At 44.4% G+C, this 26,729-nt stretch overlaps 1 protein-coding gene across 2 annotated transcripts in view; it reads right to left on the bottom strand.

The window, feature by feature from the left end:
* The window catches only part of TMC7 (transmembrane channel like 7), a 44,788-nt gene that overhangs the window by 8,622 nt on the left and 9,437 nt on the right, over positions 1–26,729 (bottom strand). For both annotated transcript variants that reach the window (XM_038763852.1, XM_038763854.1), the window contains exons 2-11: positions 18,893–19,142; positions 15,812–15,960; positions 13,391–13,558; positions 12,154–12,236; positions 7,714–7,859; positions 5,640–5,787; positions 4,352–4,525; positions 3,600–3,757; positions 2,354–2,468; positions 380–477 (exon numbers count right to left, since the gene is read on the bottom strand). In XM_038763852.1, coding sequence (XP_038619780.1) covers positions 380–477; positions 2,354–2,468; positions 3,600–3,757; positions 4,352–4,525; positions 5,640–5,787; positions 7,714–7,859; positions 12,154–12,236; positions 13,391–13,558; positions 15,812–15,960; positions 18,893–19,142 — 1,489 coding nt within the window. The remainder of the gene's footprint in view (positions 1–379; positions 478–2,353; positions 2,469–3,599; positions 3,758–4,351; positions 4,526–5,639; positions 5,788–7,713; positions 7,860–12,153; positions 12,237–13,390; positions 13,559–15,811; positions 15,961–18,892; positions 19,143–26,729) is intronic.

Raw genomic sequence — 26,729 nt, 5'->3', positions numbered from 1 at the left:
GGCTGCTCCCATTTATTGAGTCTGGATTTGGCATTTTTGAACAGTTCAGCTTCCCGTTCTGCTCATCCGTCTATTACAGACTTCTTAAGAAAGGTGCACAGCAAATTCAAATCCTTTCCAGAAGCACGGATACTTGTTGGGAAAAGCAGGTCACTGCGACTCCAGTTTTAGATCAAAGAGGAGCCTTCTTTCAGTTTTCTGTTGTCTTGAGAATCTGACTAGCGTTGAGTTGGTACCAGCAGATTATCCAGATAATTAAGGTCCCTAAAACTCACTTTGATCTGAATTACCTAGAGCTCAAACTCTGGCTTTTGTCACCAAGAGTCAGCCTCTCTGTGAGTACAGTGGTTCTAGGTGTCAATAGACTCCCCATACTTACTTTCTAGGAAAATCAATGAACACAGTCACTGCCATGATCATGATCAGATCGAAGATCATCAGTTTGTACATTTCCTGCCCAACTTGAGATTCCCAGCACTGAAACCAAACAGAGAGTGAGAGGAATGAACAGTGGCTAAAGGAAATGATTCTCCTTAGGTCACTAGATTCTGCAGGGAGTCAGAGTTGGCCGGCTGCTAGGCTATGAAGATGGCTATCCTCCTGGAGTAGTAGGAGATGAGGCTACCTCAGAATTCTTTGGGAAAACAAAGAGATTCGGGGAATTCAGTCAGTCACCGAATCTTGTTAGCTCTTCCTTCACATCATCTCTAAAATCCATCCCTTCCTCTCCAAACTGCTAACCACTCTAGTCCAAGCACTTGTCATAGCGCATCTGAAATCAGCCTCCTCCCTGACCTCCTTGCCTCCAGCCTCTCCCCTCACCCTGCTGTCTGGATCATTTTCCTAAAATTTCATTCTGCGCACATCTCCCTGCTCCTCTAAATCTCCAGTGGCTGCCCTTCTATCTCTGCCACAAACAGAACCTCCTCCTTGAGGGCAGGGATCACAGCGAGAAGCAGCATGGCTTAATAGAAAGAGCACGGACTTTGGAGTCAGAGGTCACGGGTTCTAATCCCTGCTCTGCCACTTGTCAGCTATGTGACCTTGGGCAAGTCACTTAACTTCTCTGTGCCTCAGTTACCTCATCTGTAAAATGGGGATGAAGACTGAGAGTCCCACGTGGGACAACCTGATTACCTTGTATCTACCCCAGCGCTTAGAACAGTTTTGGGCACATAGTAAGTGCTTAACAAATACCAACGTTATTATTATTATTATGTCTACCAACTGTGTGCACTCTCATCATCATCATCATCATCATCAATTGTATTTATTGAGCACTTACTGTGTGCAGAGCACTGTACTAAGCGCTTGGGAAGTACAAGTAGGCAACATATAGAGACAGTCCCTACCCAACAGTGGGCTCACAGTCTAAAAGGGGGAGACAGAGAACAAAACCAAACATACTAACAAAATAAAATAAATAGAATAGATATGTACACAAGTAAAATAAATAAATAAATAAATAGAGTAATAAATATGTACAAACATATATACATATATACAGGTGCTGTGGGGAAGGGAAGGAGGTAAGATGGGGGTTTCCCAAGCACTTAGTACAGTGCTCGGCACACAGTAAGCGCTCAATGAATACCCCTAATTGATTGAGTTGGGCCCAATCCTGCCCTCCTTCTTGACTTTCCTCTGAAGACTGACTTAACTGGCGGACCCAGTTTATAGTTGTGATTGTACATGGAAGGACTAATACAACACATAGTTGCTGACTTAGCCTTTGGTTCCATTTTCATGAGATAAAATCAACCCAAAAACCCATGCTGATAAATGCTGACATAGCTTGGCAAAAACGGAGAAGCTCCCCTGAAGAGACAGATAGTGGCTGATGCCAATCACTGACGCCAGCCCTGTGTTTCAGGGCACAGAAGCTTGTGTTCTTAGAAAACCCACTGAGGGGAAATGTAAGAGGATCCCACCTAGAGAACCTTGATTCCTTGGTGCCTGGAGCAGCTAAGGTGTCTGCAGAAAAGCTCAACTGAGTGGCTGAATTAGGCGAGTATCTCTCAGACTTTTTCATACCATAAACCCCTGTTGCCACTCAACCCAAAAACCACAAGGTCACGCAATCTTTCATTCAATAGTGTTTGTTGGGTAGGGACCATCTCTATATGTTGCTAACTTGTACTTCCCAAGCGCTTAGTACAGTGCTCTGCACACAGTAAGAGCTCAATAAGTACGATTGAATGAATGAACCTAGTACAGTTCTCTGTAGAGAGTTAGTGTTCAATTAATGCTATTGATTGAGTGACTGGTCATAGAGGACCTGAGCAATTAGAGTGATAATAATAATAATAATGGCATTTGTTAAGCACTTACTATGTGCAGAGCACTAACTTACCGGGTAGAGCTTGTAGTTGTAGCCACAGGTCTGACACTTGTCATTTTTGCAGGTGATCCGGGCCCACAAGGAGAAGAAAAGCACGTAAACACTGGCCAGTCGCACAAAGACGCACCTGGCAGAGAGGAGAAGAGTGGGGCTCTGTCCTGACGTCTCGCCAGAGAGCCGACAGAGCTATAAGTAGAACTGGGGCCCACTTGTTTTTCCTGATGTTTCGGCTTTTGTTGTGGAAAACAACGGGCGGGCCTCTTGTCATCCCAATACAACAGCATGGCAAAAGGCCATTAGAGCAGCTTCAAACCCTCCTTGGAAAGAAGCAAAACTTACTGGGAATCATAGGGTTTTCTCCCCCCTTGCAGACCCCTCCCAGCTGAGACACTCTTAGCCAGGAATTTCAACTTAGAGAAGCAGCGTGATTTAGTAGGTAGACCATGGGCTTGGGAGTCAGAAGGACCTGAGTTCTAATCTCGGCTCTGCCACTTGTCAGCTGAGTGACCTTGGGCAAGTCACTTCACTTCTCTGTGCCTCAGTTACCTCATCTGTAAAATGGGGATGAAAACCACAAGCTTCATGTGAGACATGGACCGTGTCCAACCTGATTAGCTTGTATCTACCCCTGTACTTAGTATAGTGTCTGGCATACAGTACAGTGTTCTACACACAGTAAGCGCTCAATAAATAAGATTGAATGAATGAATAAATGAAATGCCATTAATTAATTAATTAACTGAGCAGATAGGGGCCAGTTCTCCAGTAAACTGCAGTTTTAAAAAGTAAATGATTTCTGCACCCTCCACAATGAGTAGACAACTCTGGGGGGAAGGAGAAGACCTGGAGAGCCGAGGGAAGTGGTCTGAAGGGAGGAGAATTGGCAATTTGTTTCAAAAGATCAGCAAACCTTGTGACACCATAGAGATGCTTTTATTTCAGAGCAGGAGGGATGAGGACAGAAAGATTCTTTAGACCGTAAGCTCATTGTACTGTACTCTCCCAACCATTTAGTACACTACTCTGCTCACAGTAAGCACTCAATAAATACGATTGACTGACTGAAAGTGAAACTAATATGGCCTGCACGTTGCATCAGATGGAGTGGTGGGAACTCTGTGCAAGCTTGGTGGCCATCTGAAGTGGGTCAGGAGGCTCCCCATTACTCCAGCTTACCTGGCTTACAGTCAGAAGCCAGGCCTAACTAGAGTTGAGAACACTACGGGCAGGAAAAGAGAAAAGAAAATCAAGGTCTCACCTCATGAGGGTCAGGCGGATTTCAAAAGCCGGTGAATAGTCTTCATAGTAGATGATGATGGAAAAGATGATGGGAGTGATGAAGTTGGCCAGCGTGATCACAATTGACGGTAAATACTGCACAAGGAGGTTCTTTCCAAATATTAGCGTCTTGCTCTCCTGCAGATGCAAAATATCTCACCCGAGTTAAAATGAATGACAGCTGTCCTATTCATTCATTTAAATCCCATCTCCTCACCCACTGACATATTCACTACCTCTTGGACCATAAACTTTCTATCAATGGGAATTTTGTTTTTCACGGTATTTGTTAAGCACTTACTAGGTGCCAGGCACTGTACAAAGTGCTGGGGTAGAGGCAAGCTAATCAGGTTGGAAACAGTCCGTGTCCCACACGGGGCTCACAATCTTAATCCCCATTTCACAGATGAGTTAATTGAGGCACAGAGACTAGTCCAAGGTTACACACAGCTGACAAGTGTTGGAGCCAGGATTGGAACCCAGGTCCTTCTAACTCCAGACCCATGCTCTATCCACTAGGTCATGCTTCTTCTCAAAGTCTTTAACAAAGATTCTTTCCCAACTCATTGCTCCCATGAAAGTCAACCATGATTCCATGATTTTTTCTTTAGCTGTAGAGATTTAGAAGTACAGAGAGTAAAAGAGTCAATCCAAAACAGTCAAGACGGACTCTTTGACTCCTGAATTTGGGACTCAGACTTCCCGTGTCCTGGACTTTATCCAGGTCCTTACCATGTACATGTTTTCCTGGGAGTACACTGTTGCTTGGTAGATAGAGTAAAAACATCCTATCAAGACTGCCACGACTATAGTGTTCAAAATCAGCCTTAAAGAATAGATCCACAGCTTTTGTTCCGGAGTCCTTTCGGCTATCTTCTGCCTCAGTCTTTCTTCCTCCAAATCGGTCTACAAACAAAAGGAAATTCATTTTTATGAGTGGATCACTTGGGCAGCAAAAGACACTGGCATGGTCAGAATTTCATCACGACTATCTAAATCTAGTAGGATGAGAAAGGATTTGAACATTTTCTCCAAATGACTCTCATGCCAGCCCAGTTCAATCACCCTGTGTGTTACAGTGAGAGCGGATAGAACTGTACAGATGTTCAGGTTTGTTTGAGATTGAGAGGAGAGAGAAGGGGGCAGCGAGTTGGGAGCAGGATGGAGGTGGAAGATGGATATTAAGGAATTTACCTGGAAAGTGCTTTGGACACTTTCCAAATGATAACAGAAGAGAGCGACAGCCTAAGCTTGTCCTTATGTTTGCCATGCAGAACAAAACCTGTTCCCGGGACTCTTGGACTTAGTGGCAGCTTCACTTAGTCACTTGGCATTCTAGGAATTTGCTTGGCATGTTAGATGGGGGTACTGCGATCCTTGGTTTAAAACTCTGAGAGAACTCCTTGGCTGGAGTAGAAAAGTTTTTATCCAGAGAACAATTTCACGTGACGCTGTGAGACAGCATCCTGAAGAAGCACCTCTCCCCAAGTTCTTCAGCAAGTTCCTCCCCTTTATCTTTGCTCAATGTACATAGACAAGATCCTCTGCTATTGTTCCTTACTAGGTAGAAAAAGCCTTGTTTGCTTGCTTTGTGGTCCTTCCAGGAACATCTCCCCCAAATAGGTTTTCCATTATGTGGTGGCTTCAAAGCTGGGAATGTGTGTTTATGATGTAATTCTTGATGACAGAATGGCATTTGTTATGTGATTTCCATGTGCTCGGCACTAGCCCTGTGGTAAGCGATGGAGGTTTATACAATTCAATCAGATCAGATACACAGGGCTCACAATTTAATGGGGAGGGAGAAGAGGGATTTAACTGCCATTTTACAGAAGAGGAAATGCCTGGAGCAGTTAAGTGAATTGCCCGAAGTCACACAGGAGGCAAGCAATAGTTGGGATGAGAACCCTGGTCTCCTGACTCCCAATCCTGTGTTCTTTCCCCGGGTCATATCGTGCTGCCTCTCACTCTCAAATCTTAACTCTGCAAGGACTGCTAAGGAAAGCTCCAAGTGACTTACTTTGAGCTCATACTGCAAACTGCTGTGCTTGAGCTGAGCAGTGTTCAGATCTGTTATACAGAAGTCCCATCCGGCAAAGATTTTATTGCAGTAACTCTGGAACTGATCTTCACCACGGACTAGGTTTTGTTTGAATCCTTCCACTGACCTGAGCCGACAGAAAAATGTTTATTGCCTTTGAAAATTCAGGAAAAATTGTACAACAGCACATTTCATTATGCTAACTTAAAAAGGGCTAGGTGTGATCCCAGAGTTTCTATGCTTAGAATAAAAGTGCTCTCTTACCTCTTCCAAGGAGCAGGAAGTGGATAATGAAACATATACGCCACCTGCATAAGCCTCTTATTCATGCAATTGTATTTATTGAGCGCTTACTGTGTGCGGAGCACTGTACTAAGCGCTTGGGAAGTTTGTACCTCCACTGTCCAAAATCATTCCTTCCCCAACTAAACCCTCATTCCCCTACTCCCTCTCCCCTCTGTGTCACCTATGCACTTGGATCTGGTCCCTTTCAACACTTGATAGTCTTTTTTTAATGGTATTTGATAAGCGCTTACTATGTTCCAGGCACTGTACTAAGCACTGGGGTGGAAAAAAGCAAATCAGTTGGACACAGTTCCTCCTGCATGGGGCTCACAGTCTTAATCCTTATTTTACAGATGAGGTAACTGAGGCACAAAAAAGTGAAGTGACTTGCTCAAGATCACAAGTGGCAATGCCAGGTCCTCCTCTCTTCCAGACCCTTGTTCTATCTACTAGGCCACCCTGCTTCACTCTCCACCCTCAGCTTCATAACACTTATACGTATCCGTAATTTATTTTAATGTCTGTCTCTCCCCATAAACTGTAAGCTCCTTGGGGGCAGGAAACTAGTCTAACAACTCTGTTGCACTGTACTTTCCCAAGCGCTTAGTACAGTGTTCTGCCCACAGTAAGCGCACAGTACTTTGACTGATTGATTGATTCTGAGCCTTGAAGAGGGAAAAGCCATCCTGCTTCCCAGGTAAGAGTTGGAGGGAGTCTCAGGTCTGTTGGAGGGGTCTCTTCCTCCAACTCCCCCAGCTGTTGTTAGACACTCCAGTTCGTATTTGCGATAGAGACCGGGATGAGGTGGTAAAACCCTAGATTCAGGTGGGAGTCTCCCCCAACATCCTGGCCTTCACCCAGGGGGCAGTGAGGCCAAGCTGGAGTTGGAACAGGCCGGGGAAGAGATGCGCTGTGTATGAGGTACTAAACAGTGAAGGGGATTGTAGGGGAAGGCATGGCTTAAGAAATCAATCAATCAATCAATCATATTTATTGAGCGCTTACTGTGTGCAAAGCACTGTACTAAGCGCTTGGGAAGTGCAAGTTGGCAACATATAGAGACAGTCCCTACCCAACAGTGGGCTCACAGCTTAGTAGATAGAGCTCAGGCCTGGGAATCAGAAGAACCGGCGTTTTAATCCTGGCTCTGCCACACGTCTGCAGTGTGACCTTGGGTAAGTTATTTAACTTTTCTGTGCCGCAGTTACCTCATCTGTAAAATGGGGATTAAGAGTGTGAGCCCCACGTGGAACAGGGACTGTGTCCAATCTGATTGACTTGTATCTACCCCAGGGCTTAGAACAGTAAAGGCTTAATAAGTAGTATAATTGTTATTATTATTCTCTAGTCCCCACTATCACCCACCATTTCAATTCTCCTCCTTCCCCCACAGTGTTTCAGCCAAACCCTGAGGCCCTCGCTACCCACCTTTGCCAGTGGCCATGAACTACAGCAATCTTAAGCGGCAAATAATAATAATAATAATGGCATCTATTAAGCACTTACTATGTGCAAAGCACCGTTCTAAGCGCTGGGGAGGTTACAAGGTGATCAGGTTGTCCCACGGGGGGCTCACAGTCTTAATCCCCATTTTACAGATGAGGGAACTGAGGCACAGAGAAGTTAAGTGACTTGCCCAAAGTCACACAGCTGACAATTGGCAGAGCCGGGGTTTGAACCCATGATCTCTGACTCCAAAGCCCGTGCTCTTTCCACTGAGCCACACGGCTTCTCTGTGGCAAACAAGCCATAAATAAGTAGACTTTACCTTTTCACTATCCAGATGAGGCTCAATGCTAGATAAGCAAAAGTGCTCAGTAAATATGCCAGGGGGATATTGTAGGTGATGCCTTTGAATTTCACTGCATCCAGAGAGTAATATCCATAAAACAAGCTGGTGCGCTCCAGGAAACCCTGCACATGGGGACAAAGGGCACAGGACAACATTTGGGTTACAAAAGAGCAGTGTACTGTCAAGGTTATAAAACTGCCTGGCACCTCCAGCTGTTGAAGCAAGATATCTCTGCCTGCGTAGGGTCCTTCATGACATGTTGCTGACTGAGCATCTGAGCATTTAAGGCAAAAAAGCTTTCTCTTCAGAATAATAATAATGATGGCATTTATTAAGTGCTTACTATGTGCAAAGCACTGTTCTAAGCACTGGGGGGGGATACAAGGGGATCAGGTTGTCCCACGTGGGGCTCACAGTCTTCATCCCCATTTTACAGATGAGGTAACTGAGGCCCACAGAAGTTAAGTGATTTGCCCAAAGTCACACAGCTGACAGTTGGCAGAGCCGGGATTTGAACCCATGACCTCTGACTCCAAAGCCTGGGCTCTTTCCACTGAGCCACGCTGTTTCTTCATCACAGCCACATGGTCCTAGTTTACTTCCAAGGCCACCAGGAGAACAACTGTGTGTCAGTGCATCTTTGAATTTAACAGTATAAGAATAATTGTGGCATTTTTAAGGGCTTAAGAGAAGCAGATGATTGAGCACGGGACTGGGAATAAGAAGGCCCTGGGTTCTAATCCTGGCTCAGTCACTTGTTTGCTGTGTGACTTTTTTTTGCATGGTATTTGTTAAGCGCTTACAATGTGGCAAATTCTGTTCTAAGTGCTGGGATACGTACCAGTTAAATAGGACGGACACAGTTCCTGTCCCACATGGGGCTCAAGTCTAAGTAGGAGGGAGAACAGGAGAACTGAGGCACAGAGAAGTTAAGTGACTTTCCCCTAAGACTGTGAGTCCCGTGTGGGAAATGGACCATGGATAACTTGATTAGCTTATACCTACACCAGACCTTAGTACAGTGCCTTGCACATAGTAAGCGCTAACGAAGACCTTAAAAAAAGAGTTCTTACTATGTTTCAAGACTGAGCCCCATTTTTCCTCTCCTCCTCCCCAACTCCCCCACCCTACCTCCTTCCCCTCCCCACAGCACTTGTATATATATTTATACAGATTTATTACTCTATTTATTTTACTTGTACATATTTACTATTCTATTTATCTTGTTAATGATGTGCATACAGCCTTTAATTCTATTTGTTCTGATGACTTTGACACCTGCCTACATGTTTTGTTTTGTTGTCTGTCTCTCCCTCCTAGACTGTGAGCCCGTTGTTGGGTAGGGACAGTCTTTATATGTTGCCAACTTGTACTTCCCAAGCGCTTAGTACAGTGCTCTGCACACAGCAAGCGCTCAATACAATTGAATGGATGAATGAATGTGCCAAGTACTGGAGTAGGTACAAAATACTCGGATTACACCTACAGACTCACAGTCTCCCACTGAGATAAGGATAAGGAAATTGAGGCAAAAGAGAAGAGAGATTTGCCCAAAGTCTCGCAGCAGGTATGTAGTGGAGTTGGGATTAGAACCCAGCTATCCCTATTCCCAGCCCAGTGCTCTTTCCCAAAATTAGGCCAAAGAGAATAAAGAAATTAAAGGTCTCGCCTCGAAGTTAGTACACTGACTTGAGGGCCTTCTCTACACCACAGCAGCATTCAGGGATGGCTCCCTTCTGGCCTCAGTTATCCAAATAGTTTGCATGGCAAAGTATAGAATGGCACAATTCTAATCAGCCTGGTATTTTAATAGATGCCCACATCCACACCCACACACCAAAAGACCGCTCATGATTGAGGTCTTTTGTACAACTACTCAGTACACCTATTATAACTGACTTCTGTTTGAGAAAGCTTCCATGATATGCTAGCCAACTCTCACCTCACTGGGAGTCAAATTGATGTGTTGACCCTCCTCGGTCTCTGCCTAGCGATCAGGCAACAACCCCCACTCCCTCCTTATCCCCTCCTCTCAGTCCCTTTTAAACTTTTCCTCTCTCCATCATGGGCTTTTGAAATTATTTCCCCATTTCCCCGTAGTCCCATGCTTCCCGCCCCTTCAAATGGCTCCATACTGGAGGCTGGTGTTGTAATCTCAGGCTTCTAATCCTAGCTCTGCCACTTTGTTTACTGTGTGACCCTGGGCAAGTCACTTAAGTTGTCTGTAAAATGGGGATTAAGACTGTGAGCCCCACGTGGGACAGGGGCTGTGTGCAACCTGATTAGTTTGTATGTACCCCAGGGCTTAGTGTAGTGCTTGGCATATAGTAAGCACTTAAGAGATACCATAAAAAAGGCAAAATTGATGTGTTGTAAAACTGAGACACTTAAAATTCTTAGTATTTATTGGGGCTGGAAATCAATGGTGGTCATTAGAGGGCACTGTATGCCAAGGTTGATTCCCACACCCCGTTTCCTTTTTTTGGTACTTTCCAAAATAGGCGCGTGTCATTTAAACTGCCCTGTTTCAGAATGTTCTCTGTCATGAGAGACACAAGTCCTACCAAGCTCATCTATTTTCAACGGTCAAAGCCCCAAACATTACAACGAGCAACTCATAAAACTTGATTGATGCAATCAATCAATATCGAGTTTTCCCTCACAGAGCAATAATGATAATAATTATGGTATTTGTTAAGCGCTTACTATGTGCCGAGCACTGTTCTAAGCACTGGGGTAGATACAAGCTAATCAGGTTGTCCCATGTGGGGCTCACAGTCTTCATCTCCATTTTCCAGATGAGGTAACTGAGGCCCAGAGAAGTTAAATGACTTGCCCAAAGTCACACAGCTGACAAGTGAAGGAGCCGGAATTAGAACCCACAACTAACTCCCAAGCCCGTGCTCCTTCCACTGAGCCACATTGCTTTTCTACAAAACAACTTCTCAATCATGAATCCACAAAGTAGTTTTCTCTACACCAAACATTTTCTTAGGATTTGTTTTGCTTGAGTCATTAAATAAGCGGTATAATGGAGTGCCGCAGGATGAAAAGACCACTTATTTCACAGGTCAAGAAGAAACTCAGAGTAATTACTTGACATTTGTTTAGGCTGTTTAGGATGGCATGCTTAAATATCTTTGAAAATAGTGCATTTCCCATAGTCAAGGAATACTGGCTAAAGAGGATCAGAATTGGAGTTGATATAGTGGATAAGTTTCCCAACCCTACAACACATTTTTTAATATGTTTCATTAAGGTTTTTCCTCAAGTGTATTACAAAGGTACATAAACATAAGTATATATTTTCACATAAATGAAAATTTTTAAAAGAATTTAGTGTTTTTTGACTTTATGATGCCATTTTTGAAAGAAATAATAAAATATCCGGGTTGGCTTCAGGATTGCTATACCAAATAGAAGAAACAACTTTTTAAAGGTAGCCATACTCACTACAGATCAGGAGGTCTTAAAGAAATTAAGATGCAAATCTAGGAGAATTCAGTTAACTTTGCATTCATTCACTCCAATTTATTTTTTGAACACGTACTATGTGCAAAAACACTGGGGAAGGATATAATATACAGTAGTCCTTTGCCTCAGAATAATGAAGTTCTCCCTAAAGTGCATGCATGTGTGGCTGAATATAAAAATCAGTCAATTATATTTATTGAGCAATTACTGTGTGTAGAGCACTGTACTAAGTTCTTGACAGAGTACAATAGAACAATATAACAGAGTTGATACACGTTCCCTGCCCAAAACGAGCTTAATAAAGAATAAATACAACTCAGCCGGGCCCTCAAAGACCTTGCAATCTAAAAGTAGGTGCTGGAGGTTGATTTGTTTTTTCTTAACCAGAGTTGTCAGTGCGGTTGGACAACTCTGACTGTTGCAGACCAGTACTTGGGTTCCTTTAATTTTATTATTATTGTTATTATGATACTTGTTATGTGCTTACTATGTGCCAAGTACTGTTCTAAGCACTGATGTCGATACAAGTCAATCAGACTGGACACAGTCCCTGTCCCATGTGGGGCTCACACTCTTTATCACCATTTTGACAGATGAGGTAATTGAAGTCCAGAGAAATAAAGTGACTTGCCCAAGGTCACACAGCAAACACGTGGCAGAGGCGGGATTAGAAACCAGGTCCTCTGACTCCTAGGCCTGTGCTGTATCCACTAAGCCACTAAGACTGGGAACGGTACTGGAGGAGAATGGCAATAGCGGGGTCAGGGGAACACCATTTATAAACACGGGCAGAGAGAAAGAATTTTGGCCTGTACCCAACCTGCTGATTCATAGGTGATATAAATAATCCTTAACAAAAATTCAGAAAATTATTTTCCCTGGGAAAAACCCCTGCTCTGGGTTGTTCTAGAACACAAACAGATAATTAATTTAAATACTTACTGTACCAGAAAGCAAGTCTATTATGTAGCTGTAGAAATAAATGAGTCCACTGCTCACAACTCTATACACTGTGCAATGAGGTTCTGCCAAAGGAAAAATACATTACAGAAGGGGGTAACTCAGAGATCAAGCTTTTGTTTCCCGTTTAATCTCAAAGTGTTTGTAGTTCTAACACACCTAAGGCTTTTGCAGACACCAAAACCTTCCCCTGGAGAACAGGGGTGTCATTTTGAAAGAGCAAAGGGTTTAGAAGAGGCTTACCTAGGGCTACGAACTCACAGGGGGCAAAGGGGACGATCACTTCCCTGGAATAGGAATTGTGGGAAGAACCATTGACTGTGAGCCCACTGTTGGGTAGGGACCGTCTCTATGTGTTGCCAGCTTGTACTTCCCAAGCGCATAGTACAGTGCTCTGCACACAGTAAGCGCTCAATAAATATGGTTGATTGATTGATTGATTGACTGCAATTCCACAGCTTTTTGGGCAAGGGGGAGAGCCACCTGGCCCACCCCACCTCCTGGAGCTGGATGGGAGCCAGAAGCAGAGCTAAGATGGCAGTTCCACCTTTGGTCCCCTACCAGTGGATTGTGACCCTCTGGTTTAGCCTGGCTTAGACATCCAGCAGGGTTTCTCTTGCTCCCAATGGGCTCCAGAGCCATGCCAGAGGTTCCCCTCAGCCCAACTAGGCTAATGGGCTGGAGTTTCTTCTCCCTCTATCAGGCACTGGATGAGGTGCTTTTGTGACTCTCATCTGGACTCAGTGCTGGGGACTTTTCTACCCGCCAGCATGCTCCTGGGACAGTCATGAGGGCAAATGAGGAGCCACCACCATGTAAACCTCACCTCCTGGACATCATCACTTCTCAAAGCCCCATCCCAAGTTCACCCCCCTGGCCGGTACCTGTCCAAGCCACTGGAATGGCATTTATTGAGCACTTACTACATGCAGAACACTGTACTAAGTGCTTGGGAGAGTACAATACAACAGAATCCCTGCCCGTAACGAGCTTACAGTCCCCACAGCTTTGCAACTCAACTCCAAGACTTCCTTGTTCCAGGGCTCTGACTGAGAGTTTCCAGTCAGGGTGGAAAAGACCCCACTTGCGGTTTTCTAACTTAGCTCTTTGAAGCCTGTCCCCTCCCGGTCTCCTCAGCCCTCCACTCCCCAAATCACTGCCACTTATTTGCCCCCAGACTCATAATGAAAAGTGCTCCCTCCCCGCTCCAAATACTTACCCACATTTTTAGGAGGAGATGACACAAAACTGCTTTCAATAACCCCGTGCTTAGAAATAATGATCGGGAGTATAATAAACCCAAACATCACAAGAAATATGACAAAATTCAAAACCACCAGGAACCGCAGGAAGGAGAAATAAGACTGAATCCCTGTGCCAAATTTTCCTGGAAAACAGAGCCATAAACATGCATTTTCCACCACCAGCAGAGAAATCTGATTGCCTTAATTAATTGGAACTGAGACAAATTTAAATAACTAAACAAACTAGGTATGGCTATCTCAGACAAGCCAAGACCACTCTGTTTGTCTTTCTGAGCTTTTTTTTTTCTTTTCTCCAATATTCTACACTGCCTTCATTCAGATCCCCATGATCTGGATAAACTTTTCAATTATTAGTATTATGTATTTAAGTGCTTACTATGTGCCAGGCACTGTAATATGTGCTGAGGAACACACAAGCTAATTCGGTTGGACCCATTACATGTCCCACATGGGACTTGTATTATTGATTCCCATTTTACAGATGAGGGAACTGAGGCACAGATAAATGACTTCCCCAAGGTCACACAGCACACAAGTGTCAGAGGTGGGATTAGAACCCAGGTCCTTCTGTCACCCAGGCTCCTGCTCTTTCCACTAGATCACGCTGCTTCTCCACTATTACAGTCAAATCAATCAACTAATGGTATTTATTGAGTGCTTACTATTTGCAGAGCACTGTACTAAGCACTTGAAAGAGTACAACACAACAGTCAACCCTGCCCCAGCTTGAAACCAGCCCAAATCGCACAAGATTCTCTGCAGACTGCCAGGCTGGGTGTGGAGCCTTATTTAGGTCTCGAATCTGGAGAAACCAGCAAGCTAGTCTCACTGAAGCTCCAGGATAATAACGAGCTCTTTAAAAGAGGGGGAAAAATTATGTTATTTGGTAAGCGCTTACTATGTGCCAGGCACTGTACTAAGTGTTGGGTCACCCAGACTGAGCCCCCTCATTCCTCTCCTCCTCCACCTCCCCCCCTGCCTTAGCTCCTTCCCCTCCACACAGCACCTGTATATATGTTTGCACAGATTAATTACTCTATTTTACTTGAACATATTTACCATTCTATTTATTTTATTTTGTTAATATGTTTTGTTTTGTTGTCTGTCTCCCCCTTCTAGACTGTGAGCCCACTGTTGGGTAGGGACCGTCTCTATATGTTGCCAACTTGGACTTCCCAAGCGCTTAGTACAGTGCTCTGCACACAGTAAGCACTCAATAAATACAATTGAATGAATGAATCAATGAATGCTGGGGTGATTACAAACAAATTAGGTTGGACACAGTCCCCATCCACGTAGGACTCACAGTCTCAATCCCCATTTTAGAGGTGAGGTAACTGAGGCCCAGAAAAGTGAAGTGACTGGCCCAAGGTCACACAGCAGACAAGTGGCAGAGCCAGGATTAGAACCCATGACCTTCGGAATCCCAGGCCCACGCGCTATCTACTACACCATGCTGCTTCTCTTCGGAGACACGTGAAAATGTTTCCAATAGGTTGTGGAAAGTCTTCTGGTATTCTTTAAGGCTGGAGTCTCATTCGACTAGGATACTTTAGAGACAGTCTGTCCGGAAGGGGTATTTTGTCCTCTGAGCCTGAAGGGGTTAATGATAATGATAATACTTCATCTTTATTATCCATTTTTATTTCCAAAGTGCTTTCTCTCATTTTAACCTCACATCATCCTTGGGAGTGAGGGGCAGGGGTTATCACCCCCATTTTACAGAAGGTCAAACTGAGGCTCAGAGAGGTGAAGTGACCTGCTCAGGTCATACGGTGACTTCGTAGGAAAACTGGTCTAGAACGCAATCCCAGGTCCAATCCCGGCTCTGAAAGACATTCCCAGTCATTTGCGCTTAGTACAGTGCTTTGCACGTAGTAAGCGCTTAATAAATGCCATCGTTATTTGCATTGCCTAGGAAAGAGCTTGGGCCTGGGAGCCAGAGGATCTGGGCTCTAATCCCAGCTCTGCCACAGGTCTACTGTGTGACCTTGGGTAAGTCATTTAACTTCTCTACACCTCAGCTCCCTCAACCGCAAAATGGAGATTCAATGACTGTTCTGCCTCTGCTTAGACTGTGAGTCCCATCTTGGATCTGATTATCTTCAACTGACCCCAATGCTCAGTATAGTGTTTGACACATAGTAAGCACTTAAAAATACCATTATTATTGTTATTATTATTTGGCAGGTAAAGCCCTTTCTCACATCTCCTAGCACCTCAGCCTCCTGACTGGATTCATGCACCACAGTAAGGCAAAGTGAGTATCACAGAGCATAAAATCTTCGAAATGGTGCTCTGACAAAAATCCCTCCTACCACCCCAAGGCCACATTCATTGGTCATCCCCAAAAATCACACATTCGACCCCAATACCCTCAATACTGCGAATGTCATTCCTCCACAGCTCCAGATGAGACGACAGCTCCTTAGCTTCATCTATAAATTTCTTCCACGACTTGCTGCTGTACTGTTTCCACTGGTCCCATTCAGATAAATATTGGGTCTGGGTCTCCTGAATTTCCCTAAGAAAACAATAATAATGGCATTAATAATTCTAACATGTTCAGGATTTATTATATGCTGGAATCAATTCTGAACGCAGTTCTATTAGAAATCTCTCACACAAGATTACTATATACAGCCTGTTAAGACACAAAAATACTGTGACACAATGTCATAAAATAGTATCAATATAATCTTCTGAATTTTTAAAATATCTTTTGTATACCTGCCTAGAGGACATGCATGTCTTTATTCATTACTTTATTCCCAACAATACTTTACATAAATATTGGCTCAATCGACAATAGTTGGGCTGCCACAGGAACTCAAGTCTTCTTGTAAAACAGCATAGCAGAAGGCCAGAGAGGACAGACTTCCTCAGGTCTGATTCCTCAGGACTTTCAGCCCGAGACTTGGTTCTAGAGCTCACAAGTAACACTTCTGGGTGTGGGAGTAGATATGTCCAGAGAAAGATCATAAATACATAACCCCGACTTCATCCAGTTAACTGACTTCATCCTTAGAGTCAGAGGAACTGGGTTCTAATCCTGATTCTACCATTTGTCTGCTCTGTGACGTTAAGCAAGTCACTCAGCTTCACTGTAAAATGGGGATTAAATCCTACTCCTTCCTACTCAGAGTGTGAGCCCCATGTGGATAGCGTCTATGGCTGACCTGATTAACTCTTATCTAACCCAGAGCTTAGAGCAGTGCTTGACACATAGTGCTTAACCACACTGTAATTATTATTATTAACAATGCACATATTTCTATTTTCCATTCTAGTCGCATCTTTGCCTTCGCCTCTGCCCTCCCTTTCCTACCTCCAAGCTCAGGCTGCCCAGAAAAGCATGGAACCTCTCTCCAGTCTACTATCTAACATGTTATAGATTCCCCCTCCTATTAAATTGCAATTCACAGTCCATCTCCTCCAAGAAACTGCTCTACATTAGCACTCTTTCTTTACAGTGTCAATCTCTTAGTTTCAACACGATTATAAATTTTCTGCCTTACACTGTCCTACTAGATTGCAGGCTCCCTAAGAGCATTAACTGTGACTATTCTTTACAATAACTAGCTCAACACTACACCCTGGGGTTGTTCAGTCAATCGTATTTATTGAGCGCTTACTTTGTGCACAGCACTGTACAATTGGGAGAGTACAATATAACAATATAACAGTCACATTCCCTTCCCACAGTGAGCAGATGGGTGATTGGAAGTTTGGTTAAATTAAAAATCTTTATGACTCCTTTATACCTACTGGATCATCTTCAAGCTTCCTGAGCAGACTCATGACTGATTCTGTGAAGGGTACAGATGGAAAAAGTTGTGTGATCTAAAATCCATCTTGAGCTTATCAGCCCAGAATTAAATGAATCGGTCTCAAGTTCTGATTGTGACCTGATATACTGGCAGGCTGGGTGTTCTGGATAGTGACATCCCTACCCCTGATGAGAGCTTGCTGTGAGAGTGGTGTGGGTGGATGGGCTACCCAGTTTACTGAATAAATATAAATGGCGCCAAGAATCTTGACTCCAAAGGAAAGAATTCTAGACAATCTTGAAGATATTCAAATGCCCTTTTCTTATTCTGGAGCTGAACTGAGGCCATTTCCAATTAACGTCCAGTACTGGATTAGACCAATGAAGAGAAGCGGCATGGCCAAGCAGCATTGCTGAATGGATGGAGCATGCGGCTGGAAATCAGAAGGACTTGGGTTCTAATCTCAGCTCCCCATTTGTCTGCTGTGTGACCTTGGGTAAGTCACTTCACTTCTCTGTGCCTCAGTTACCTCTTTCGTAAAATGGGGATTAAGACTGTAAACTTTGTGTGGAACAAGGACTGATTACCCCATATCTACGCCAGCGCTTAGTACAGTGCCTAGCACGTAGTAAGCTCTTAACAAATACCACAATTACTATTATTGTTATTATTGTGGAGACTGTGGTGGTCTTTCACCCAACTAAGGTTTTCACCTAAAGCATGAAATGCCTGAAGATTGCCCCTAACTCACTCATATCTTCTAGACTGTGAGCCCATTGCTGTGGAGGGACCCGTCTCTATATGTTGCCGACTTGTACTTCCCAAGCGCTTAGTACAGTGCTCTGCACACAGTAATTGCTCAAATATGATTGAATGAATGAATATTTCTTATTTCTGACTGGTTTAATTTTAACCTGCTTTCTTATTTTGATCACATTCTCTCTGTCCTATCTGCCTATCTTCCCCATCAGCCTATGAGCCCATTAGGGACCAGGGATCCTGCCTTAATTGCTTTGTGTAATCCCTTGGGCATCTATTAAAGTGCTTTGTCCACTGTGTTTACTGTGATAATAACAGCAACACTAAAATACTTTTCAATGGCACCTGGGGCAGGTGTCACACCCTCGACCCAGCCTGTCATCCAGGAAGAATGGTTTTCCTCCACCTTCAGTATCTAATTTAATTTAATTTAAAGGGAGAAGCAGCATGACATAGTGGATAGAGCCCAGGCCTTGGAGCCAGAAGGTCATAGTCTCGGTTCCGCCACTTGTCTGCTGTTCTTTGTGCCTCTGTGCCACTTCTTTGTGCCTCAGCTACCTCATCTGTAAAATCAATCAATCAATCGTATTTATTGAGCGCTTACTGTGTGCAGAGCACTGTACTAAGCGCTTGGGAAGTACAAAATGGGAATTGAGCCTGGAAGCCCCACGTGGGACAGGAACTATGTCTAACCTGACTATCCTGTGTCCACCCCAGCACATAGTACATTGCCTGGAAAATAGTAAGCACTTAACAAATACCAATTATTATTATTATTTCAGCAAAAAAAATTCAGAACGTGAATCAATTTTGGAAAGCCTTATTGTTAAGGAGGCAAGGATAATCTTTCCGTTCCGACTTCCACGTCCCGTCGCAGCACCTCTGGAAAAGCTTATTATGCAGCTGAAAGATGACTGTTGAACAAACCTCAGTCTCCTCTTCTCAGAGATATTCATCGCAAATTCTCTTATTGACTGTCCTCTGAAATTATTCGCCTCCCTCAAATCTTCCGATGGAGTCCTGACCTCGGCTGTCTCCTGCCTCTGCAGGATGATTTTCTGCTGGTCTCTCCCAGTCATAGACATCCTCCGTCTCACGATGGATCGGTAACTGGGCAGTTGTTGTAGAAAAGCCACAGTGGGCAGAGCCAAGGAATCCATTTCTGGAGCGAAAATATCTGGGAAAACAGCCAGAGAGAGAAAACAGTTCCCTGGTGAACTGCGGCGGAAAACCAGATCAAAATGACAGTGAAGCCCTGACATCAAGCAGGAAAGTAGGAAATCACGTACCATAGCAAGTCTTTGTTGATGGCGACCTGACCAGGCCAGTAAAGTATGTTGGTATGAACTGTTTGACTTACCTGTGACTAGCTGAATGGCTTAGTGGAAAGAGCACAGGCCTGGGAGTTGGAAGAGCTGGTTTTTATTCCCTTCTGTGTGACCCTGGGCAAGTCACTTAACTTCTCTGTATCTCGGTTTCCTCATCTGAAAATGGGAATTCAATGCCTGATTTCCCTCCCTCTTAGACTGAGCCCCACGAGGGACAGGACCAGTGTCTGACATAGTTAATTTGTATCTAGCCCAGTGCTGACAACAGTGCTTGGCACATAGCAAGCTCTTACAAAATATAAAGATGATGATGGTAAAATAATAATAATAATAATAAGAGAGGCAAGTACAATTCTGCCCACCAAAGATATCAAAGCTGCCACCTATGCAAAGTCACAGTACTAGGAATAGTATTTAATAAGAGACCGCTCTTCTAGACTGTGAGCCTGCTGTTGGGTAAGGACTGTCTCTATGTGTTGCTGACTTGTACTTCCCAAGCGCTAGGAATAGTATTTATTAAGGACTTATGATGAGTAAAGCACTGAACTAAGCACTGGAAAAAGAACACAAAGATGAGTACAGACACAAATCTAAGAATTAGAATGGGGTGGGATGTGGGTGGCAGACACATGAGGAATGACGAACAAAAATACGAGACAAAGATGAAATCAACACAAAAGCAATATAGCAAGATTTCAGGCTCTTTGCGGCTCAGACCAAAGAAGTCACACACGGTTGTATCTTCGGTAAGCTACAGGAGAATAAATGCCAACTAGCTAACGTGGGTACCTCCCCTGCCTATCTACTCCAGGAAGCCTCTCCTGATTAATCCTCACGGAGGAGATGTACCTTCAATAAGGGTTTGAAGGCAGGCAGAGTACTTGTCAGATTTGAGGATGGAAGGCACTCCAGGCCAGAGGCAGGACTTGGCTGAGGGGTCGGCCGGGAGATAGACGAGATTGAGGCACAGTGAGAAGGTGTGCAGGCTGGGTTGTAGTAGGAGAGTAGCGAGGTGAGGAAGGAGGTGGTGAGGTGATTGAGGGCTTTAAAGCCAATGGAGAGTTTTTGTTGGATGCGGAGCTGGATGGGCAACCACTGGAGTATTTTGAGGAGTGGGGAAACATGTCCTGAACATTTTTGCACAAAAGTCATCCGGGCAGCAGAGAGAAGTTTGGGCTGTTTATTGTTGCACTGTACTCTCCCAAGTGCTTAGTACGGAGCTCTGCACACAGTAAGCCCTCAAAAAATATGACTGACTGACTCCCAAATCTGTGCTTTATCCACTAATAATAATGATAATAATGATGGTATTTATTAAGTGCTTACTATGTGCCAAGCACTATTCTAAGAGCTGGGGAGGTTACAGGGTGAACAGGTTGTCCCACGGGAACTCACAGTCTTAATCCCCACTTTACAGATGAGGTAACTGAGGCACAGAGAAGTGAAGTGACTTGCCCAAAGCCACACGGCTGACAAGTGGTGGAGCCAGAATTTGAACCCACAATCTCTGACTCCAAAGCCCATGCTCCTTCCACAGGGCCAGGCTGCTTCTCATTCGGCAGCCCTTCTGGGTGGGGGTCATTCATTCAATGGTATTTATTGAGCACTTACTGTGTGCAGAGCACTGTACTAAGCGCTTGGGTCATGCCTAGCAGCTCTATCCTACTGTACTCTCCCAAGTGCTTAGTACAATGCTCTGCACACAGTCAAAGCTCAATAAATACCATTGATTAATTGATTGTCCTTTCATTCATTAAGACAGCCCTAACAGGATCCTTTCTGCTTTCTGTCTCCAATCATCCTGGGTGCATAGTTATTTCCCTACATCACAGAAGACAATGAAGGGCTATAAACAAAGAATACCATCCTTTCAAGTATGAAGCAGGGCCTTCTCTGAAGCCCCATTGTGCCTTCTTTCTCAAAGGAAGTGGCTAGCAATGACCCCCAGTCATAAGAAATGTTTTTAATTTGGACTGTTGAATTTTTAATTTGCTTTTGTTGTTTTTTGTAATGCATTCTTATTGTCCTTTATGGGTCTGACCTCACTCACTTGGACTGTGGGCCTTTCCTGGTTTTGGGAACCGTTTTTTAGCAGATTATCTTTTCTATACTCCAGCAGTTAAGTGTTTAGCACATAGTACTTAATTATTATTCTTCTTACTAATAGTAATTAATAATAATAATAAAAACACTTGTCAGAGATCACAGCTAGTCCATTGCTTATGAAAAAAATTTATTTCCTCCAGCAAGGGAGGAAAGACAGCAAAAGAGAAGCAGCAGAACCTAGTGGACAGAACACCGGCCTGGGAATCAGAAGGACCTGGGCTTTAATCTCAGTCTGCAGTGTGACCTTGAACAAGTCACTTAACTTCTCTGTGCCTCATCTGTTAAATGGGGATTATGGCTGTGAGCACCATATGGGACGACCCCAGCACTTAGTACAGTGCCTGGCGTATAGTAAGTGCTTAACAAATACCATTAAAAAAAGAAACAAACAAAAAACAGGTCCTGCCCTCCTGAAGGTGGCCATCTAACTCCCCAGTATTCACTAGGGTTTCTCCCAGGAGGCTCATCCGGGTGGATGAATTTGTTCAGAGGGCCATGCACGGGTGGCATTAAATAACACTCAATTGGAATACATCCTCCATTATGACCCAGCCACCAGCTTCTCAGCCATGATGAGAAGCAGTGTGGCTCAGTGGAAAGAGCACGGGCTTTGGAGCCAGAGGTTATGGGTTCAAATCCCGGCTCCGCCAACTGTCAGCTGTGTGACTTTGGGCAAGTCACTTCACTTCTCTGTGCATCAGTTACCTCATCTGTAAAATGGGGATTAAAAACTGTGAGCCCCCCCTGGGACAACCTCATCACCTTGTAACCTCCCCAATGCTTAGAACAGTGCTTTGCACATAGTAAGCGCTTAACAAATACCAGTAACTGGCCTCACTCGCTACGATAAAATGTGTAACAGCAGCATTTACTCAGTGCCTTCTTTGGATCCTGGCTTCAAAACTCTGACACCTGGCACAACTCTATTGGAGCTAAATATATGGATTTTTCCCTTTGGGATACACAGACAAGGCCCCATCTGTGTCAAGACCTGCTCCAAGAGGAGTAATTTGAATTGATTTTTACACAAGGGGATTTTGCAGTTTAATTTACATTTGAATGCTAGGCCCTGGGCTCTAGTCATCTGCATTAAGAGCTCCCGCTTTCCTTTGTGAAGCTCTGGATCACTTTTTCAGTCCATCAGCTCCATGGTTTGCCCTTGCTTAAGGAGGAGATGAAAGGCCTCATTCCGCCTCTGACCTTCTGAGAATCAATTAAGAAGAGGCAAGTTAGGTTTGAGCTGCCTCTGAATCATTTTTTGTCCTGATCCTTGAAATGCAGCTTCCATCCCTCCCTGCCAGACCAGTTGGAAGGCTCCTGGACTATCATACCTACCCAAAGTTGCTCCTGCATTTTCTATGGTCTCTGTTAAGCACTTATTATATGCCAGACACTGACTAAACACTCAGGCGTATTCAAGCAAATCAGGAGGGTGTTGATGATGGTATTTGTTAAAGGCTTACTATGTGCCAAACACTATTCTAAGCGCTGGGGTAGTTACAAGGTAATCAAGTTGTGCCATGTGGAGCTCACAGTCTTAATCCCCATTTTACAGATGAGGTAACTGAGGCACGTTCATTCATTCATTCATTCATTCAATCGTATTTATTGAGCGCTTATTGTGTGCAGAGCACTGTACTAAGCGCTTGGGAAGTACAAGTTGGCAACATATAGAGACGGTCCCTACCCAACAACGGGCTCACAATCTAGAAGGGGGAGAAGGCACAGAGGCAGAGGGAAGTTAAGCGACTTGCCCAAAGTCACACAGCTGCCAAGTGGCGGAGCAGGGATTAGAACCCATGGCCTCTGACTCCCAAGACTGTGCTCTTTCCACTAAGCCACACTGCTTCTCACATAAGGCTCACAGTCTTAATCCCCATTTTACAGATGAGGAAACCTAAGCAGAGAGAAATTAAGTGACTTGCCCAAAGTAGACGATAATAATAATAATAATAATAATACTTGTTAAGTGCTCACTATGTGCCAAGTACTGTGGTAAGTACAAGTTAATCAGGTTGGACAAAGTCCCTGTCCCACATGGGGCTCACACTCTTAGGTCAAGTGGCAGAGCAGGGATTAGACCCCGTGACCCATGCTCTACCCATTATTCATTCAATCGTATTTATTGAGCGCTTACACTAAGCGCTTGGGAAGTACAAATCAGCAACATATAGACAAGGTCCCTACCCAACAATGGGCTCACAGTCTAGAAGTCTAGATCACAGGTAATCAGCCTGGACACTGTCCGTGTCCCAAATGGGGCTCACTGTCTTAATCCCCATTTTACAGATGAGGTAACTGAGGCCCAGAGAAGTGAAGTGACTTGCCCAAGGTCACGCGGCAGACAGGCGGCAGAGCTGGGATTACACTGAAGGGTGAGAGGAAGATCCAAGGCCTCGAGCCCCCATCCCTTAAAAGTTCCATTCCTAACATTCAGGAAAAGTCGCTCTAGAGCAAGGAGCTAGCTCATATCCCAATTCTTCCCTGCTTCCACTGTGAAGAGCAGCACTATGTGGGTTCATTGGTGGAGCTAATAATAATAATAATAATAATGGCATTTGTTAAGTGCTTACTATGTGCAAAGTACTGTTCTAAGCGCTGGGGAGGATACAAGCTAATCCACCTCTAAGGGGATGATTTGCATTTTCCAAACTACCGGAAAAGTTTAGGAAACAAGTCCCCCCCCTCCCAGAGAAAGAAGCATAAGAGGCCTGCTTATGCCATTATGGGGCCATTATGCCATGCTGATCCTGCAGGGAGCCCAGGACAGCTCTGGGTGAGTGCAACTAGACTGTGAGCCCACTGTTGGGTAGGGACCGTCTCTATACGTTGCTAACTTGTACTTCTCAAGCGCTTAGTACAGTGCTCTGCACACAGTAAGCGCTCAATAAATACGACTGAATGAATGAATGAAATGCAACCCTCTCTGAGTGGCCGGTAAGGGGGAGAAGGAGAAGGAAGAAGGTGACCTGCGCTCTGGCTATGGCACGCGGTTTGTCCAGACCCTTGAGGATTCCTTGCGTCCACACTGGGCTACAGGGTGAGCTGGGCAGCTCTGTCCCCTTCCCCCACTGCTCAATCCATCAATCGATCCACTGCATTCAATGAGCACTTACTGTGTGCAGAGCATGGTACTAAACACTTGGAAGAGTACAAGACAACAGAGTTGGTAGGTATGTTCCCAGCCCGCAGGGAGTTTACAGTCTAGAAGGGGAGACAGACATTAAAATGAATTATGGATGTCTACATTAAGTGCCTACTCAACGCCTCAACCTTAGACCTGGGTTCTAGTCCCAGCTCCACTTCGTACCTGCTGTGGGACCCTGGGCAAGTCACTTAACTTCTCTGTGCCCCAGTTCCCTCATCTGCAAAACGGGGATTCAATACCTGTTACTTTTAAGGTGCTTGTTATGCACTTCCTATGTATCAAACACTGTTACTTGTACTTCCCAAGCACTTACTACAGTGCTCTGCACACAGTAAGCGCTCAATAAATATGATTGATTGATTGGAGTAGATATAAGTTATTAGGTAGGACAGAGTGGGATGTGGGATCCAATTATCTTGTATCTACCTCAGCACTTAGTAGCGTGCCTGACACATAGTAAGTGCTTAACAAATACCACAAATAAATGTCTGTACATCCTAGCAAGAGATGTTTCTCATTTTTGCCCTGCTCACCACTTCCTCCTTCCTGCCCATTCTCCCCTTTCATTCATTCATTCATTCAATCGTATTTATTGAGCGCTTACTGTGTGCACAGCACTGTACTAAGCACTTGGGAAGTACAAGTTGGCAACATATAGAGACGGTCCCTACCCAACAGTGGGCTCACAGTCTTCACTAAATGGACTCCCTTTCCAGTCAGTCAGTGGTATTTTTTCTAGACTGTGAGCCCACTGTTGGGTAGGGACCGTCTCTATATGTTGCCAACTTGTACTTCCCAAGCTCTTAGTACAGTGCTCTGCACACAGTAAGCGCTCAATAAATACGACTGAATGAATGAATGAACTGAAGAATACTGTACTAAGCTCTTGGGAGAGTATAATACAACGGAGCTGGTGGACAGGATGCCTGCTCTCAAGAAGCTTACAGTTTCGCTCATGGTGTATTACTCCGAGAAGCAGCGTGGCACAATGGAAAGAGCACAGGCTTTGGAGTCAGAGGTCATGGGTTCTAATCCCGGCTCCACCAACTGTCAGCTGTGTGACTTTGGGCAAGTCACTTAACTTCTCTGTGCCTCAGTTACCTCATCTGTAAAATGGGGATTAAAACTGTGAGCCCCCCGTGGGACAACCTGATCACCTTGTAACCTCCCCAGCGCTTAGAAAAGTGCTTTGCACATAGTAGCACTTAACAAATACCATCATTATTATTATTATTACTCCAAGGATTACTGAGTTCCCTACCCACTTACCCCAAGTTCTGGCTATCTGCCTTGAGGCGATGAAAGGCTCTGGCTCACTCGCTCTTTTGGCAACCCAACAGTCCAGCCACAAGTTTCCCTTTTGGTCAAGGACAAGGCAGGACCTCAGGGCCCCTTGAGGGACAGGGGAGGACATGTACCCAAACCTCAAGGCCAGAGATTCAGAGCCAGATTATTTTCTGCTCTTCTGGGACCCAACAGATTGTTGGAGTGTGCTTTGGCTGCTGGATTACAACAAAGGTTTTGAAAAGTCATTTCCTCTCTTTCTCCAAGATCTTATCTTTTCTTTTCCCTTCCCTTCCAGACAACAAACCAAACTGCACAACCCTAAATCCTTGATCTGCCCATTCCCTTGGGGCTCCCCAGAAGGCCCTTTATCTTTCCCCTATGATTTATTATAATGTCTGTCTCCCTTGTAAACTATAAGATCCTTTCTTATGGGCAGGGATCATATCTACCAAGTCTGTTGAATTTTCCCAAGCAGTTGAAGGAAAGTGTAGGCATGCTAGGAAACGTTCAGAAATACCTTTTTTTTAAAAAAAATGGACCATCACTCCCCCGACCTTTGAAGCATTATTAAGGTCATAGCTCCTCCAAGAGACCTTCCCCAATTAAGCCCTCTTTTCCCCAGTTCGCTCTCCCTTCTGCATCATCTATGCACTTGGATCTGTGACCTTTGTGCATTTAATATTCACCCCAACCCTAACCCCGCAGAACTTACGTACATATCTTTAAATTGTCTCTTGTAAATTACTAACATGTGCGCTAATTTTGTTGTATTGTACCCTCCCAGGATATTAAGAACATCCCTTATTTTGAAATGTGGTGCTGGAGACGGCTTTTGTCAATAACCTGGACTGCCCAAAAGACAAATAAATGAATTTTAGAGCAAATTAAACCAAAG

This window comes from Tachyglossus aculeatus, chromosome 21, assembly GCF_015852505.1.
Source record: "Tachyglossus aculeatus isolate mTacAcu1 chromosome 21, mTacAcu1.pri, whole genome shotgun sequence".
NCBI classification, from domain to species: domain Eukaryota; kingdom Metazoa; phylum Chordata; class Mammalia; order Monotremata; family Tachyglossidae; genus Tachyglossus; species Tachyglossus aculeatus.
The sequence above is the reverse complement of the archived record's forward strand: the minus strand, read 5'-3'. Positions and strand labels throughout refer to the sequence as shown.